At 40.7% G+C, this 19,289-nt stretch overlaps 1 protein-coding gene across 19 annotated transcripts in view; it reads right to left on the minus strand.

The window, feature by feature from the left end:
* The window catches only part of tns1b (tensin 1b), a 203,583-nt gene that overhangs the window by 56,322 nt on the left and 127,972 nt on the right, over positions 1–19,289 (minus strand). For 17 of the 19 annotated variants that reach the window (XM_074658331.1, XM_074658325.1, XM_074658327.1 and 14 more), the window contains 2 exons: positions 12,441–12,482; positions 2,985–3,034 (listed from right to left, as the gene is read on the minus strand). In XM_074658331.1, coding sequence (XP_074514432.1) covers positions 2,985–3,034; positions 12,441–12,482 — 92 coding nt within the window. Of the gene's footprint in view, positions 1–2,984; positions 3,035–7,712; positions 8,076–12,440; positions 12,483–19,289 lie in introns of those variants that run through there. The other 2 variants (XM_074658342.1, XM_074658341.1) reach the window with 1 other exon arrangement.

Here is a 19,289-nt window from a genome sequence, read left to right on the forward strand (position 1 = left end):
ACAGAATAACAAGTTAGTCTGTACTTTAAGCTCTATCATTCCGTAATCAATTCATCACTGATTTCAAGCCAAAGCATAAAAAATGTGGCTGCTTACTTCATCTGTAAGCCGTGTTACACTGGACCTCAATGCAGCTAATTATATTTCAGATTCAGTTGAACACACAACTATGGCAACACACCACATAAATACCATATCCACAGTGACATCATTTATTCCCAGAGGGCTTCACATTGGCCTCCAAAAGAATAAGCTCTCCCCACAGTGTTGGCTGTCTGAGAGGGAGAACAGAGCGACTAGAAATTGACCGGATATCGGTAGATTGCCCCCTCTGGGATGAGTCACTGCCCCAAGCGAGGGAGTTCAAGTATCTCGGGGTCTTGTTCACAAGATGGATGGATGGATGGATGCATGCATGGATGGATGCATGGATGATTAAACATGCCAGATTATGAAAATATCGCAGCATACCAAGTCTTACAGTCAGTGTGCACCTCACAGACCAAACAAAATGCGATGGTCGTTGGTGGAGTTGGTGTCAAATCAGGTCAAAAATGTGTTGAAGGAAGGAAAGGAGGTATGAATGAAAAGAAATAGTAAAGGAACTGCTCAACCCCAAAACAATCAGTCACTTAATTAATTCACCCTTATGTCAAAAGTCCTTAAATGATCAGTAATTTAGTCTCAGGCTTCTTAGTAAAAACAGAAAATGACAGAGCAGCCGTTGCTCCGAAACAAGCATTAAGTTTCTGTCAAATGTCTCCAAACGGCTTTTGCAGCATAACCTAACGCTTTGTTGCCAATTGATTTCATTAAGAGTTCAAACACTTATCTCATTATCTGAGATTTATTAGATTTCTTTTTTGGAGCTATGAAAAATGTCTTAATACGAACACTTTTTTAGAACTTGTCCATTTCAAAATGTCTACAGAGAACGTGGACAGTGAGATGAAGAGGTTATGGGAGAGGCGTCTGGACCCTTGGGGCCCAGACTGCAGCATATTTCCCACATTTGTCAGCTGTGAGTCGCCCTCTGAGGAAATTGCTCATATGTCTGGGACAGAAGAGCGCTCTGGGTTTACCATACAAGTTCTGTAACCTGTTCTGTACATCTGGACCCACTCAAAACATGCTTACTGGAAATTATTCGTGAAACTGATATGTCACACGTGTTCTCTCTCATGTGTCGCAACAGACATCTCACTTTGAAATTGTTCTGAAGGGATGAATCTTTTTCTGTTTGTGATTTGCCGAAAGCTTTTTGAATTTTTTTATTCCTTTTACCTGCATCTCTCTCTCATTCTCTCTCTCCTTTTTCCATCTTCGTTAGTACTTCCTTTTCTCCTCTGTTTCCCTCTCTGCCTCTGCATATGTATGTCTTTGGCCTCTGGGTGCAGTCAGGGCCAATTTAGACCTGTGGTTTGGTCCTATTCCAAATCCACCGGCATAAAATGACCGGCCGAGCGCCAACCTGCTTCTCATCAGCTGAATAGATGAAGCGATTGCTCTTTTTCTGCACGTCGCGCTTAAAGAATGACGCATTATCTCCACACGCTCAATTTCAGCGCTGCAGGGAACTCATTGGTGCATTTGGACAAACACCAACTGGGAACTAGGAATGTTTTTATCAGGAAACCTGAGACCCTAGGCTGTAAAACATCTCGCCAGATAGTTCTTAGTAGTAAAAGTGGACAACTGGGACTTCTGTCTCTTCTATCCAGAAACACTGATTTGATCCCATTCTTCCTGTGGGTGAACACCGACAGTTTCTCACGATCTCAAGGGTCAATGATGAGTCTAAATCAAACTCAGTAATTGGATGGAATTGATCATCTTCATCAGTAGAGTTTATCTATAGCAGGGGTTCTCAAACTTTTTGGGTCTTTAACTCCACTTTGGTTTGCCCTGATATTCCGGGTGCTTTGTAATCAGATGTCCCTTTAGCTTCTATAGTGTAGATCTATAGTGTCAGGACTGTAATGTCAGGACTGACATTACTAATGACTCATGTGACAAAATAAGTCAACGTTCACTCAAATAACGCCGCGGGTGACCAAACGGCGGTATTTGTCGAGTTGGGAGTGAGAACGGGTTGATCGGACTGCTCTTGCAATGTTCCTAAATGTGCACATATATATGAATGAACGATGTGAGATTGATCTACACTGCATTTCTGAATGTAAGAATGTAAGCAATAACAGTGTGATGCACGTTTGCAAACCACAAGCTCTCATCAGCTTATCAGCTGTTCAGCACAACCCTCCATACAGATAAACTATCTGTCTTTATCAGAATGTAAATAAGCCCGTCTGGACCCACTAGTTTGATTGGATAGCCGGAGCATTACATAAGAGACAACATTCATATGACTGTGCTGTTATGCACGTTTGAGAAGCCTTTGATTTTTCCTTTATATGGAAGGAAAATGGACTGCAATCCAATACTCTGCATGTGCTGTTATTAGTGCCGATGTATCAGATGTTGAGCTGTTTTCATAACTCTATATCAACTCTTTGACTTGCTGTGAGGGAATCAAACTGTAAATCAAGCTCAGCGCGGCACTTTAGCACGAACTGTTTGTGGTGTCAAGTTTTACACATTAATTACACAACTGACAACATCTGTGACTCCCTAAGGGCCGAGGTGAGAGGGGCCGACACCAAATATCTTTGTGTCTAACAAAACAGCGTGAGGTCCAGGTCAATGGCGGGGCATGCTGCTTCACTAATTCCCCTCGGTCAAATCAGCATGTTACATCGAAATGTCTCATTTCAAATGCTTCATAACTCAAGCTGCATGTGACAGAGGATGGATAAGGTTGTGCTTAATAGTTGTTTCACCTCCTTCTTTATCTTTTTGTCCTTTTGGAGAAAACAGTGGAGATAAGTTCCTAAAATAATTCAATAAATACAGTCCAATGTGCCGAAAGAAGCCTTTTATGGTAAACTTGAAGCTTCAATGCAAGAGAAGAGAAGAGCTTGTACCTCGATGGTCTGCGCCGTGACTCCATGCTCTTTGAAGACTTTGTTGAGCCCTGCAACACACAAAGAAAAAAACACCAGAGCTTTAATATAGGTCCATGCATATAACTGTGATACTTACGATTGTGCTTTAAATATATATATATATGTATATATATATATATATATATATATATATATATATATATATGGTGAAACAACATCAAAATATACTATTTGTCCAACAGAGCTTGTTTAAAACAGTTGGTTTTACGTTACATCAAGACTTCCATATAGTATCATAAAGACCTAATCCAAGAGGAAGCCATGAAAACAGGCGAAACAGCGCCGCTGGCTAGGGGTGTTAGAAAATATCGATACACATGAGTATCGCAATATTATGTTGTTATGTTGTACTGTATCGATTCTCTAAAACACAATCGATTTTTAATTGACCTCTTAAAAATCTGCCACTATTCGATCTTTCAGAGGTTGTAGCGGGCTCAGTTTTTAAGTTAGAGTGATGTTACTGGCATCATATGACACTAGAACTAGAGCCTAAGGAATCGATTGGTACCAACCATGTCATAGTAGCTTGTCACAAAGGAGGCTAAAAAATGCTCCGCACTTTTGGTGGGGAAAACCTGGCATGGCCATTTTCAAAGGGGTCCTTTGACCTCTGACCTCAAGATATGTGAATAAAAATGCGTTCTATTGGTACCCACAAGTCTCCCCTTTACAGATATACCCACTTTATGATAATCACATGCAGTTTGGGGCAAAAATCATAACGTTTTTTTGCATGCAGTATAAATGTGTTATTTTTGCCTATTCTAAAATGGTGTATTTCTGGTGTATTCTTTATGCTATGACAGTTTTCCTAAATTAAAATTTTTTAAAAATCGCAATATATCGCCTTACTTACAGTATCACAATATATCACAATACAATGAATCGTTACTGCAGTATCATGATACATATTGTCACATTCTTGCCAATACACAACTCTAGCTGGCAAGCACTGTAACCACGGTCAGGGGGCGAGGAGAGGAGGGGCCAACTTTGAATGTTGTGTTTACAAACCGCTACCGACAAATCTTACCCATTGTGCCTTTAATGTTGTTGAAGAATAGTTGAAAATATAAAATTTTTCTAAATGATGTAACTCTTTGTGGGGTTCCTAGTTCTATTATTTATGCTGCCCTGTTCCAATTGAGTGGGATACCTTCAACAAAGCAGTACTCGATATGGCTGAAATGAGCCTGAACAAGGAAAACCTCATGTGTGAACCAACTCGCTGCAATGCTGTCATGCAATACAGCATACGAGGCAGTTGCATGCAGTTTGAAATTCTATTCATCCCTCTAAAATGAACAGATAGAGAGACAAAGTCTGATTATTGTTTCACTTTACATTTAAGGCCACATTTTACACACTGTACACAAAGTGCACCTTGTGAAGGGTTCTCTTCCACGATGCTGTGTGAGGATGGCGTCACATGACACCGTCTCGAGGGCAAAGCAGAGAGACCCTTTGCAAGAGGAAGTGTGGCTGAAGGTGATTGACTGTTTGGCTCCGCTATGCCTCGTCCGCCTCGCCTCCCCCTCAAACCAGCTCAAGGAGAGGGGTCAAAGGCCATGTGGACTTGTTCACTCCCCTGTGGTGTTCGGGTCACATGTACACAGGAGGGGGCTGTTATCCATCACCATCCATTAGATCAGACTGGCTAGCTGAGCGTCGGTGTCAAGCCCACCGCTCGCCCTCCCTGGATGAGTTTCAGCCTGCTCTGCTCTCCTAACGCCTAACTAACTGTCTGTCAGTGTTCACATTTCAATTTACGGAGACAACATCCATGCGTGTAGTTAATCATGTGAGTGGGGCTGTTCCCATGCTTTGTTATTGCAGCCCAAGATGACTACATTTGCAGCAGATTTTAAAACAAATTGCAAGAAATATCTGGAACCATTTTGTATTTATTTCGCAATACATTGCGAGTAACATTTAAAACGTACAAGTCAGCTGTAAAATGTTGCAACACTAAAAATAAGTTGTCAGGATGCCCCGTGTGTGGGCATTCCTGTAGCGCTGGTGCCAGACCGCTAGCTCGCAAGGCAGCTGAATACGCTTCTGCAACTTTTTTCTCATGAATTGAGTCTATGGGTCCTAATTCTGTGGTGGTGCTCTGATCGTATTTTCCTGACTTTGATAGGTAGAAAAAGGGTGTGCTATTGAACCGGATGAATTGGAGATTGAAAGAAACAGAAGTCAAATAAAAGAAAACAGGCAGGATTATCTAACGTTTGCGTGAACATAACTTCATGGTGGTGGTACAGGGAAACTATTTTAATTTTGGTAAGGCTGTAAGCCTTATCTAGCACCAAATTTAGCACCATCTGCTCTGGGGAAACAAAGTCAGATCTATTGTAGTTACAAGGAAGTTTGTTGAGGTTGATGCTTGACTTTTACTTGACTTTGTCTTGTTTTGAATAGATACCGGGGCTGCACGGTGGTGCAGTGGTTTGCACCGCCGCCTCACAGCAAGAGGGTTGCAGGTTCAAACTCGGCTTGGGGCCCTTCTTTGTGGAGTTTGCATGTTCTCCCCGTGTTAGCCTTGGTTTTCTTTGGGTTCTCCGGTTTCCTCCCACAGTCCAAAGACATGAATGTTACTTTAATTGTTGACTCTAAATTGCCCGTAGGTGTGAATGTGAGCGTGAATAGTTGTCTGTCTCTATGTGTCAGTCCTGTGATAGTCTGGAGACCTGTCCAGGGTGTACCCCGCCTTCACCCAATGTCAGCTTGGATCGGCTACAGGCCCCCCGTGACACTGAATAGGATAAGCGGTTACGGATAATGAATGACTGAATGAATGAGTTTGAATGAAGTGCGTTCACAATGATCAGCAAGGTAAAATAACTGCTTCTGTCAAAGGAGTCCGGTGGCTTTGAGGAGAGCATATTAAATGTATGTTTTGTACGTAAATAAATTAAAATAGTTGCTTAAATCCCTGTTGATTTTATTTGTTTTTTTAATAGGTCTACATTTTCCATTTTGGACACGTAAGTTTGGGCAAGTAAAACATCTCATCTACTTGCCCATAGGGCAACTTGCAACTCTCAACAGAGATGAGAAAGAAGATGGCTCACTCAGTCGCTACTTCCATCATTGATTTCGGACACATTTTTGTCCGGAGCTAATGATGGAAGTAACGAGTAACGAGTGAGCCGTCTTCCTTCTCCTCTCAGTTCAGAGTTGCACATGCTCAGCACGGATCGGGCAGGATGTACTGCTTAGGTAGCAGGTGACACGTGTTGTTGTTGTTCCAACAAATGAGCTGACAGATGATATGATAACGTGATATCAGCTCGGTGCATAGACTCGCGTACTCGTCGATACCTGATCCTGCATTTTAGACTGTATCAGAGGCATTTCCGACACTGGCAGCGGAACAACTCTCGTTTTGACATTAGATTGCATTCCCGCAGTTTGACCATTCCTTGCAGAGACCGAATGAATACTCATACATGTACAGGCACGAATGCTGTCACAAACAAATCAGATTACACAGCGTTTGCCAATGTTCTTTTCTGTCCCAGCAAACCAACTTCATTTCAACAAATCCAATGGGCCATTCCTTTGCTCCATCTTACATCCCGAGTATTCACATGAGTCCGTGGCCCGACCGAGGCGACGCAAAGCAAATCCCCCCCCCACCCCACCACATTTTCTGTCTCTGTGCTTCGGCCTAAACGTTTCAGCATGTTGCCAGGGGCTATGAAGTGCAGAGTCGCCGGAGGAGGACAGAGATGAATGAGCAAGACACGGCCTAAAAGAGGGTTCAGAGACGGACGACGAGCATGAAGAGTGCGGTGGGACTTATTGAGCATGAAAGTCGGGGGAAGCCCAAAGAGTAGAGAAATCCCGTTAGCTGGACGGCATGATGCCGCCGCTTCAACCAGCATGCAAACAGATATCTTAATTAAATAATGGGAGAGAGTTTTGAGGAGATGGTGTTTTTTTGTTGTGCTGCAAAAACGGCAGTTACTACATACATACTGTTACTTCAAATCAGTCTGAATCGGTGTGCAGAGCATTTTATAAGCCACAACATGTACGCTTAAGTGCATCCATCTGGGTCAATAAAAGCGACGCGGCGAAGCTACGGTCAGTAATAAGACAATAACTTTCTCTGTGGTCTCTGTGGATGTTTTTGTCAAAAAGTGAAAGACAACGTGATGTTCATGTACTGCGATTCTATGAATGGAGTGCACTGTGCAGCCATGAAGATCAATTAATCCATTTTCTAGTCATAGCTGGAAGATTTAAAGTAGAAGGCATTAGATCCTGAACATTACACAATCTGCATCCACAGACCTGCTACTCTGCTTTGAGAACTTGTGTTAGGAAGGAGGGAGTGAGGGGTGGGGGGGGTGAGGAGAAAGAGGAGGAGGAGGAGGTGGGAACTGGAGTGGGGGGTCCAGCAGGCCTGTTTCCAGATGAAAACCATCTGTGGAGGTTGACTTTACAAGCAGGCCATTCAAATTAACCATCTGAGAAAGAGCAAGGGAGCGAAGGGGGGGCGGGAAAGAGGGGGAAAGACGTTGGGGGCTGGTAAAAGTCCACGAAGGACACGAGAGAAACTGTTCTACAACAAAGGAAAACAAGCGATGGAGGAGCGGACAAGAAAAATACAAGCAACAGGTCCCTCTAAATCCATCCATCCATCCATCCATTTGCACCTCCACCGCATCCTACCTTCCTGAAAAGGTAGCCCGTACTCCATCGCCATGCCCCCCTCAGAGAGGAGAGCCGCCTTCTCAAAGACCCTCCTCGGTTCATCTCTGGAGAGCTCCCTTTGCCTCTCACTGCTTTCTGTCCGGCAGTGAAGTTTCCTCTATGTGAGACCTCTCCCTTTTTCTCTGACAGCGGTGGAGGAAGAGAAAATAAAAAAACCCAAGGGCTCTATTTTGGGCAGCTGCCTGCAGTGGGCCACAGCATGCTCCAGCTCAGACCCGACTCCTCCACAAGGCTCCTTGTCTCTGTCTTCTGTCCGCTCCGTCTTCTCCCTTCCTTCTCTCCCTCTCTTTCTCTGTCTGTGTGTGTGGTTGCCACCCTCCCCCATCCTCCCCCCTTCCACTCAGCCTCCCATCACGTTATCTCTCCCCCCTCATATTCAACTTTTCCCTCCTACTCTCCCTCCTTCTCATCTGTGTACGGATCTAAATTGCAACTGCTAACCCTTTCCGTCTCTTTAGGCAAACATGTGGGGTCTGATGCATGTTGTCACACACAAACACACAAACACACACACACACAAATCAGCTGACTGTATCTCTTCACTACTCTGCGTGTAAAGTCATGGCCGGTCAAGTGTGTTTATATTCAAGTGATTTTAAAAACAAACACGCTCTTCAATGCTGTTATTGTTAAGTATGTAATGTTTAGAGCTGTCAATCGATTCAAATATTTAATATAATTAATATAATATATATATATATATATATATATATATATATAATTAACTGCATGACTGTCCATAGTTAACATGATTCATCATAAATTTTTAATCAGTTCAAAATGTACCTTAAAGGCAGATTTGTCAAGTATTTAATACTTTTATCAACATGGGAGTGGACAAATGTGCTGCTTTATGCAAATGCATGTATACATTTATTACTGGAAATCAATTAACAACACAAAACAATGACAGATATTGTCCAGAAACCCTCACAGGTACTGCATTTAGCATAAAAAACATGCTCAAATCATAACATGGCAAACTGCAGCCCAACAGGCAACAACAGCTGTCAGTGTGTCAGTGTGCTGACTTGACTATGACTTGCCCCAAACTGCATGTGATTATCATAAAGTGGGCATGTGTGTAAAGGGGAGACTCGTGGGTACCCATAGAACCCATTTTCAGGTCAAGGGATCCCTTTGTAAATGGCCATGCCAGTCTTTCCTCGACAAAATTTGGCCTACGTTTGGAGCGTTATTTAACCTATGGGGAGACTCGTGGGTACGCATAGAACCCATTTTCATTCACATATCTTGAGGTCAGAGGTCAAAGGACCCCTTTGAAAAATGGCCATTGGTTGGTACCGATGGATTCCTTAGGTTTTCACGTTTCATATGATACAGGATCTCCACTCCTAGCTTGAAAATCGAGCCCACTACAACCTAAAAATCACAAGTCGCATTGCGTTACCATGGCGTTAACTTTGACAGCCCAAATAATGTTATTATTATATTGAAGATTTACTAAGTATTATGCAAAGTACGGTATACGAAAGTCTCCTCTATTTCCTATCATGTTCTCACCTTTCTGTCACAAATACAACAAGAAGAAAAATCACAAGACTGAGCAATCTCTCAAGGAAAAATTGGCACTTGAAACGTCTTTAAAAAGGTACAGTTTAAACTTAAATAAGTTTTTAAAAAAAGGAGTCAACAAAGCAAATAGCAGAAGAACACCAGACTAGCCAAGGTAGAAACTGATCCGGGGAAGCGAGAGAAGCTAGTCATAAGACGAATCTTTTCGATGCTCCGAGGCGATGAAGCAAACATCTCCCAGACGTCACAGTGTAACCACACAGCAGATGCCCATGACCAGACAGTAGCAGCTGCACTCCAACGCATGCATACTATACAGACGTGATCACGCAATCTCACACTTATAACCACTGACCAAATTATGACCTGAGAGGGAAAAACACATGAACCGTGCAAAACACTGTCTGATATGAAGCTCCTGCATGACAGAGGCAGGGAAGCGTGTGCTCTTCTGCACTACACTGTATGAGAAAACTGAAGAATAACACAGGGAATGCCAATAAAAGCAGCCACACACACACACACACACACACACACACACACACTGGTACATTTGTGTTTATTTTGGTCCTTGTGGAGAAAGTGGCCACACGGCTTTGGGTGGTAACTCTAAATCGGTTACTTGATCCTTCCTTTCCCAGACAAAATACAACTCACAGGAAGTTGCGTCATCGACGACTATAGTGCCCAGTGAGTCCAAGGCAAACATGTACGCTCTAATTTTCGCGTGTGTTGACCTAACATGCACGAACGAAGGAGGGAGTCGTTACGCTGAAGCGACGATAACTATTTCATTAAAGTTCCATCAATATTTCTAAAACAACCAGGCGTCAGGGTGACATCATAGAATTAGTCAAGTGTGTCTTATTACACATCATGTCTAGGCTGAAATCCAATACATCCGTGGTGAAAGCCAACAAAGTAGTGATGTAGAGGGACAGTACAATGTTCCAGGATGTTTCCTTGTCAAGTCATTTTGATTCCGTCTATTTTCAAATATGTATAGCAGCAAATTACATTTTGCAATATTATAATCTCTCTAAACTAGGGCTGTCAAAGTTAACACGATAGTAATGTATTAACGCAAGTTGTGATTTTTAGGTTCTAGCGGGCTAAATTTTATAGTTAGAGTGAAGATACTGGCATCATATGAAACTACAAAACCTGAAGAATCCATTGGTACCAACCAATGGCCATTTTCAAAGGGGTCCCTCGACCTCTGACTTCAAGATATGTGAATGAAAATGGGTTCTATGGGTACCCACGAGTCTCTCCTTTACAGATATGCCAACTTTATGATAATCACATGCAGTTTGGGGCAAGTCGTAGTCAAGTCAGCACACTGACACACTGACAGCTGTTGTTGCCTGTTGGGCTGCAGTTTGCCATGTTCTGATTTGAGCGTATTTTTTATGCTAAATGCAGTACCTGTGAGGGTTTCTGGACACTATTTGTCATTGCTATGTGTTGATAATTGATTTTCAATAATAAATATATACATACATTTGCATTAAGCAGCTATTAACTATGGACAATCATGCAATTAATGGCAATTAAATATTTTAATCGATTGACAGCCCTAATATACAGTGTATATATATATATATATATATATATATATATATATATATATACACAGTACATATAATGTATATACTACCTGTCAAACAACAGAGCTTGTTTGAAACAGTTTTTTGTTGGTTTTACGTTACATCAAGACTTCCATATATCCTACATAGTGACCAGGTGCCAGATCGTAAGCATGCATTCAAGAGGAAGCCACAAAAATGTTGGACAAAACGCTCTGCGCTGAACAAAACAAGCCCTAAGCGGACAAACCTCATTCCAAAACAAGTGAATCTGGAGTTGGCTTTCACCCGCTGGCAAGCACCGTAACCATGGTGATGGTTGAAGATGAAGGTACATTTTGAACAGATAAAAAATGCGTGATTAATTGCAATTAAACTAGCCCTAGCGAATATAGAAGTGATCAGTGTGCATTCTACCTGTTGGACTATAATTGACTTACATACTAGAGGCTACTCTGAGACTATGCTTACAACTTTTGATTACAATTAAAAGGGAAAAGAAAACATTATTTTGATTTATATTTAGTAATTTCGCCTCTTCGACTTCATCAAATGGTGAAATTGGGTCAGAATGGAAAATGTTCTGTGAATTTGATTGAATAACATGTTGATGATGACTAAATCAAATGTAATGAATTATATTTAATGAAAATTATCAAATTAAATTAAATAGGAAAGATTTGATTTAACAGGACTTTCCATGATTGCTCGACGAATACTTCCTTTCAAATATTTTTTTTTTTCAAATATTTCTATTTTTTAAGCAATTGTAAGTAATAAAAACACATCTCTATAACGTTTCAGTAATAGTTCATGTCATAGAGGGATATATGTCATATATCTTGTTTGGTGGATTTGTATCATTTTGTGAAATTAGGATTCAAAATGTTTATCTGACTTTGGCTTAAGAATTTCCATTTGTTAACGAACTTGTGAACTTTTTGCACTCCGTCGCTGACTTTGACCTTTAACCTTCCTGCATGTGTGTGTGTGCAGCCAAAAGGCACAAATAGAAAATAAGGCTGTCAAAGTTAACGCAATAATAACTCGATCGTCTTTTTTTTTAAATTTCCAGAAAGATAATTAGATTTGTTTGTAATCATCTAGAACAGAAAGCTGGTATTTTGTGTTTGATGTTAACATTGGATACAAGTTTTCTTGGAAACCTCACGAGTTGGTCAGTAATGGAGCTGCACTATTAATGGCCTGTCCAAACTGCCAACAGTAGACAAAAAGTACTTCCTGTGGACACAATACTTCAGAAGACAAATGACATAATGAATATTAGACCCTGTAATGTATCAAATATACACCTGAAGTTGTTTTCAGCTATTTTAAGGTGTATTTGCTGTAAAAGAGGTGTAGCTGTCATTCACGCCAGCTGGAACGCCTCTATCCACTCACAAACAACTCCTCTCCGACATCAAAAACATAATCTGTCTGCAAATGTCATAGAGGCAGACTAATCTGCTCTTTCACTTCAGTAATCTAACCAAAAGACATGGTTGGACCTGAGAAAAAAACAAAAACAAAACAGTGTGTGAAGCAAGTTGAAACTCACCATGGTGTCTACATGTTTGAGAGGGAGGTCACTGCTCGGTGCCTGTTCAGAGAGAGGACAGAAACAGAGAGAAACAGAAAGTGAGTTCAATACCTGCAACACTTCATACCTCAAAAAACTCATGTTATATTATGTTGTGTCTAGGGCGATTTAAAATATTTAATCGTGATTAATCGCATGATTGTTCATAGTTAATGACGATTAATAATTTTTTACCTATTCAAAATGTACCTTAAAGGGAGTTTTGTCAAGTATTTAATACTCTTATCAACATGGGAGTGGGCAAATATGCTGCTTTATGCAAATGTATGTATATATTTATTATTGGAAATCAATTAACAACACAAAACAATGACAAATATTGTCCAGAAACCCTCACAGGTACTGCATTTAGAATAAAAAAATATGCTCAAATCATAACATGGCAAACTGCAGCCCAACAGGCAACAACAGCTGTCAGTGTGTCAGTGTGCTGACTTGACTATGACTTGCCCCAAACTGCATGTGATGATCATAAAGTGGGCATGTCTGTAAAGGGGAGACTCGTGGGTACCCATAGAACCCATTTTCAATCACATATCTTGAGGTCAGAGGTCAAGGAACCCTTTTGAAAATGGCCATGACAGTTTTTCCTCGCCAAAATGCAGCGTAAATTTGGAGCATTATTCAGCTTCCTTCCCGACAAGCTAGTATGACATGGTTGGTACCAATGGATTCCTTAGGTTTTCTAGTTTGATAGCAGTATCTTCACTTTAGCTTTAAAACTGAGCCTGCTACAACCTAATAATTGCAAGTTGCATTAATGCATTTAAGAAATTAGTGGCGTTAACGCGTTATTATCGCGTGAACTCTGACAGTCCCAGTTGTTGTGTGACGTCACATCATCTCCTCTCATCATGCTATGTCAAAGCTACACTACACAGCGCCATTCTTTGCCCTAATGTGGCCTGGAGCAGAGTGGGACTCCACCTTGAAAGCGTGGGACCATCTATAATCCCTCCGTGCAAATATTTACACAAAGAGACAAGTCTGCTTCCATTAGCCAAGAGCGGAGAGTCCATCCGTGGAACTCTCTTTCTCAACGCCATATACAGCTATAGACAGAGAGAGAGAGAGAGAGAGAGAGAGAGAGAGAGAGAGAGAGAGAGAGAGAGAGAGAGAGAGAAGGGGAAGAGAGAAGTAGGGGACACAGAGAAGAGAAGAGGAAAAGGAGGAAGAAGAAAAGAGAGAAATGAAAGAGAATAAGGAGTGGGTGGATGTACAGTCAGGGCTGTCTGGGTATAGGCTATAGACGGAGAGAGATGAAGGTAAAGAGAGCAGAAAAAGAAAACATCAGAGCGATCCATGATGTCATGAGCTTGTGTGGGCTTGGCTAACCGCAGACTAGCACACATGCACAGATGTTACTTACTAGATGAAGCATAATAAATTCAGTCTGAGCTGTATTGAAACCATCAGTCATATCTATATGTAGCAGAGAGGACAGTAAATGACTAGTGGCACTTTTTATTACAGCAGAACTATATACAGTACATTGTATATGTGCATCCTGACTGACGAGCCGGGATGTATGTAAAGTTGGAGTTTGATCTATTGTGAGGATCCCTGTCTCTGTAGATCTTCTTGGTATAGTGCAGAGGCGTAGTATATCATGGACCTAACATTAACGTGCGTCTTGGGTGATCCGATCACAAGTGGACAGCTCTAAGTACGTCTGTTCACACCTGGCATCAGAATGTGTTTCCACATGTGAATCGGATCTCACTTCCCAGCTCTATATGCAAATAAATATGTAGTAAAAAGACGGCTAAGACAGCAGAAGTTGTGATGTAATATTACAGGAATGTCAGTAGTAATATCCTACATATTTGTGAATTTGATTACATTTGTGCTGGGAGACGAAGTGAATGTTTATCGTGTCATTTTGGATGACATTTGTGCGGACGGTGGCTCAGAGTGGTCAAACAACCCTCTTTTGCCTTTTGAGAGATACGAAATAACTTGCAGAAAACCAAACCTGTTCCGAAAACTTTAATGACGGGCGAAAGTTTCAGAGTCGGTGTGTAAACGTGATTGACACAACGTGAGGTTGTATTTCGTGCGACAATTACTGAAGGAAAATACAGACTTGGTGTTCAACGGCCATTAATCAGAAAATGCTACGTTCGGAATATCCAAACGGAACATGATGTTTACACGACCCATATCAAATTCAGAATATTTTCATATTCGGAAATATAGTGAAAAATTAGTGTGTATGTAAACATAGTCATTGATGAGTTTTTAATAGACAACAATAGTGTGAGTGCTCCAGGGATGATGTGTTTTTGCAGGCCAACCAGGAAGTTAGCATCGCCCTGGTTCCCTCATCAAAAGCCAATGGGATTTTTCCATTGGCTTTTGGATTATTGCAGAAAATAAGATCTGCGGCGAACACAAGTTTAAAGTACTTTACTACATAAAGGCTTCAAATTTCACGAGTGGGGTATTAATTGATTAATTTTATGTCGTAAAACAAAACGTTAAAATCTCTTCAGCTTTTGTCAACCACAGACCTTATTTCAGGCATCTAATTAAAAACCCATTCAAAAAACCCATTGACTTCCAGACGAGGGAACCGAAAGTGCTAAAATGCTAACTCATTGCCGGGTTTTAGGACTCATTCCTGTAGCACTCTATGGAGCTGTGTGACTCAGAGGAATAGCATATATCAGGCTTGGGATACACAGACAATAACAAAAATATGAAACATCACCAGACTTATCCTTTAAAGTACAGAACACCCAAGAGTCCAAAAAAAAAAAAGTCAAATGTTGGAACTTGAATCGAAGCACTTCATAGTGGAAGCCTCCTCCACGGTAGTGATCACTGGACAGTGCCCACACAAAGAGCTGCTCTGTGACACAGAGGATGCTCTGCTTCTGTAGCGAGCTTCAGTGGAATATAAACAGTGAATGCGAAGGGTAAATTATAGTGTGGCTGTGCAGGCCCCAGAATACAGACTAAACGCCCAGAGCAAACCACCAACCAGGGAGAGAGAGAGACTTCATCTCACCAGTGATATACCAACTTATAACATTTAAAAATAATAAAGGGATTGGTTATTAGATCACCAATGCAAAGGCAACACAGACGGACATTTTTACTTAATGTCAGATCATATCTGCTTTCTCTGCCAGTAGGTAGGTGTGTCACTGAGTGTTATTGCTGTAAATCAGACAAGTGGAAGACAGAGTTGGTTCTAGGAATAAAGGAAAAGGAAACACCAGACCGATGTTTGGGCCTCTAAATGCAGACTGTGGATTTGCTCGGAGGTCAAAATGTGCAGCCGCAGGCATTCTCACACAAATAGAGGCTATTGTGTGTACACCCAGAAAAACACACACAGACACAAACAACTCTCACATTGATATATTCTGACATGTGCGTTTCCGTTTTGGTACAATTACAGCCAGATGGCCGGAGTGCGTGTATGTGTACTGTCGTTGGGGCAACTAATTCAGAAAGCATGAGAAAGCCTGGGAAGTTGTGTATCAGCAAAATAGTCCGTTAGAGGAAGTGTTTGCAGTTCCTCTTCAAAGGAAACATTTGAAGGGGAACTGCAGCACTGAGGCCAGTAATGGTATCATTATCGTATTATTTTTAAATCAAGTCAATTCTTGCGAGCCATGCACAATAAATCTCTGTTGAATCACAAATTCCAAAGCCAGGATTGGATCTTGGCTTTTATCGACCGTATATTTCATAAAATCAAATGATGAGAATTTGCTGTGTCACAGTGACGTTCAGATTCAAGGTCAAGAGGTCGATCCCCAGGGCCCAGTGCTGTGTTCAGAGTCAAGTGATTACGGGTTGATACTGGATAATAGCAAACTGTCTTGTCATTGCTTTGAGGGGAACAGAGAGTCCAAAAACAGAAGGAGGTATAGTAGCTCCCTGAGAACAAAATGCTAGGGGGAATAAACAACACAGTAGAGAGAAAATAGAAAGAAGCTTGGAGACTGACTAGTAGGCGTAGGGGGAAAAAATGATTCACCTATGTATTGCAATTTAGTTTTTTACGATTTTGAAATAGATTTTTTAATAATAGAATTTATACATTTGCTTCACTTGAGTCTATGTGGAGGCAGAAGGAAGTTACTGCTTTTATTGTTGTAGTCTAAGTACCGTGACGTCACATCCGTTCCGTGTCCGTCAACCAAAACAAACCACTGGCCGCAACGAGGAAGCACAATACAGCAGAGGGTCCGCGTGGATAGGACTTGAACCCTCACATATTAAATCCAAAGTGGTAAACACTACACATCCAGTAAAGTATGGAAACACTTTGGGTTTCACACATTGCAAGAAAAGCAGAGCTAGACATCACGGCTAAAGCTGCATGCTAACTTTGTCATGGACAGGAAATGTTATCGTATCCCGGTAACGTGCGGTCAAGCCAGCCATCGCTCTCATCTCCGTGGTCAAATGGGCTGACGCTACAACTGTAGAGCACCATATGCAGACATTTATGTTAAATGCATTCAAACGGCCCCGATGGAGCTGACCATGGATGTATAAAGAGAACGGAGCTGATGGGAGAGCTAGAGACCACCTTGGAGAAGTTAGCAGAAGCATACACATGTGACTACGTCCGGTTTTCAAAATAAGATGTTAACAAAGGGAACTTTATACAAAATACATATATGGAAATAAGATTGATTGGATTATATTCACCAGAAGTATAAAACATTACATGTCCTTTAAAAGAAAATACCACTAATTTGTGAATTTGGGAAATGTTTATCCTTTGATTTTTTGGGGTTGCTGGAAAAAAAATAAAAATAATTCCTTACAATAAATTTCATATATATTATATGACAAAACATTTTAATGTATTATTTTAGATATTTTTTAGTATTAAAAGTTCCTAGAAGTCGCAATAAATTGATACTTAAATAATTAATACTTAAAAATTGTAATACATATTGAATCGGTACTCAAGTATCATGATAGTATCGAATCAGGAGATAGGTGTATCGTCCCAGACCTACTGACTAGCGCTAGCATGTTAGCCATCGGGGCGCCAGCTAGAGAAGCTCAGCAACTAGCCCTGCAAGTAGTCCCCATGTCACCAAGTTTCTAGAACAACATATTTCTTGAAGACATGCGAATGAATTTTTTTATTATGCCACAATCTTGTGTGACGGGGGCTTAAGGCTGCAGGATTAATTGTATCATGTAGTGCAGTCTTATTTATACATGAAGATCATGCCACATTCGCATCAGCAGGGAGATCTATCACACAAACCAAGCGCTCCTAATCAAACAGCTTGATGTGGCACTCCCATACCAGTCATGGTCATATTGTTTGTTGTCTGCATTAAGACCAAAGAAAATGCAATTAATATATTTATCTAAAGCAGGGAATTTCACAGTCTGAGACTGTGGGCCTCCCTCAGATGGGATGGGCCTATGCCTATGGGATCATGATTATGTTATTTGATCCCATAGACGCTCAGCAATTGAGCCACAATAGCTTAACATTGCTGTTTGACATAACTCTGTCCTAAGGCATTTATTAGTTTCTGACTGGGAAAGTGGGAAAACAGTAAAATTACCTCTATTATTTTTACGTTATCGAGTTATCGTACGATATACGGACATGGCCTCGATTATTTTTACGTTATTGACTTATCGCACTATATACGGACATGACCTTGATAATTTTTATGTTAACGATTTATTGTACGATATATGGACATGCCCTAGATCATTTTTACGTTAACAACTTATTGTACGATATATGGACATGCCCTCAAACATTTTTACGTTAACGACTTATTGTACGATATACGGACATGACCTTGATTATTTTTACGTTATCTACTTATCGTTAAAATATAGTAACATGACCTCGATATTTTTATTTTATCAACTTATCGTTGATATACTGACATAACCGTGATCATTTTTACATTATCGACATATCATACTATACACAGACATGACCTCGATCATTATTACGTTATAGACTTATTGTAAGATATACGGACATAACCTTGATAATTTTCACGTTATCGACTTATCTTTCAATATATGGACATGACCCCGATATCGATATTGCGTTTTTTGTGTTTGTATATTGTGTTTAAATGCGTGTTTGTTTACATAAGAATGTCACCAAATTTTAGCCAACATGATGCCAGAATAAACACCAGGGTTTCCCCGACCATTATAAGACTGGGGCATTGCCCAGACATTGCGCATTTTAGTTAACCGAGCCTGAGAGCCCATTTTATGTATTGTTTATGTACTTAGAATATAAAAAAAAAAGAAATTCACATTCCAATTCCAATGTCTGAATATTCTTAAGAATTAAAAGTTCATTGCTCTTTAAAAAGGCTGTATTTGCTTTATTGTGCTATTATGCTATCATTATATCGGTGACATAAAATGGCCTTAAAATGATAATACTGTTTATCGCAATTATTTCTGGGACAATATATCGTCCAACAAAAGTAGTTATTGTGAGAGGCCTAACAACAGCAGAGGTCAGCCACACCACCACAGAGCAGAATGCTTGACACTCAAATAAAAACACCAGTATGGTCTTTAAACATAATTACAAAAGATGGCGGTAATTGTTTTATAGCCAAGAGCTTTGTAGCACCTGCAGGGAGAGAGAAAACACAAACCTGGCATTTTCAGAGCACTTTATGAAAGTATACGTCTTATTTCTCTAACTATGGATATCGTTTAGACAGTCGTTCTATCAACTTAAAAGGGAGGAGAGAAAAACTTTATCTATTGCAGATAGTCCTTGGCACATCACTAGCTCGGGGCCATGCCATCACCTTGGCCTAGTCA

Source organism: Sebastes fasciatus, chromosome 14, assembly GCF_043250625.1.
Source record: "Sebastes fasciatus isolate fSebFas1 chromosome 14, fSebFas1.pri, whole genome shotgun sequence".
NCBI classification, from domain to species: Eukaryota; Metazoa; Chordata; class Actinopteri; order Perciformes; family Sebastidae; genus Sebastes; species Sebastes fasciatus.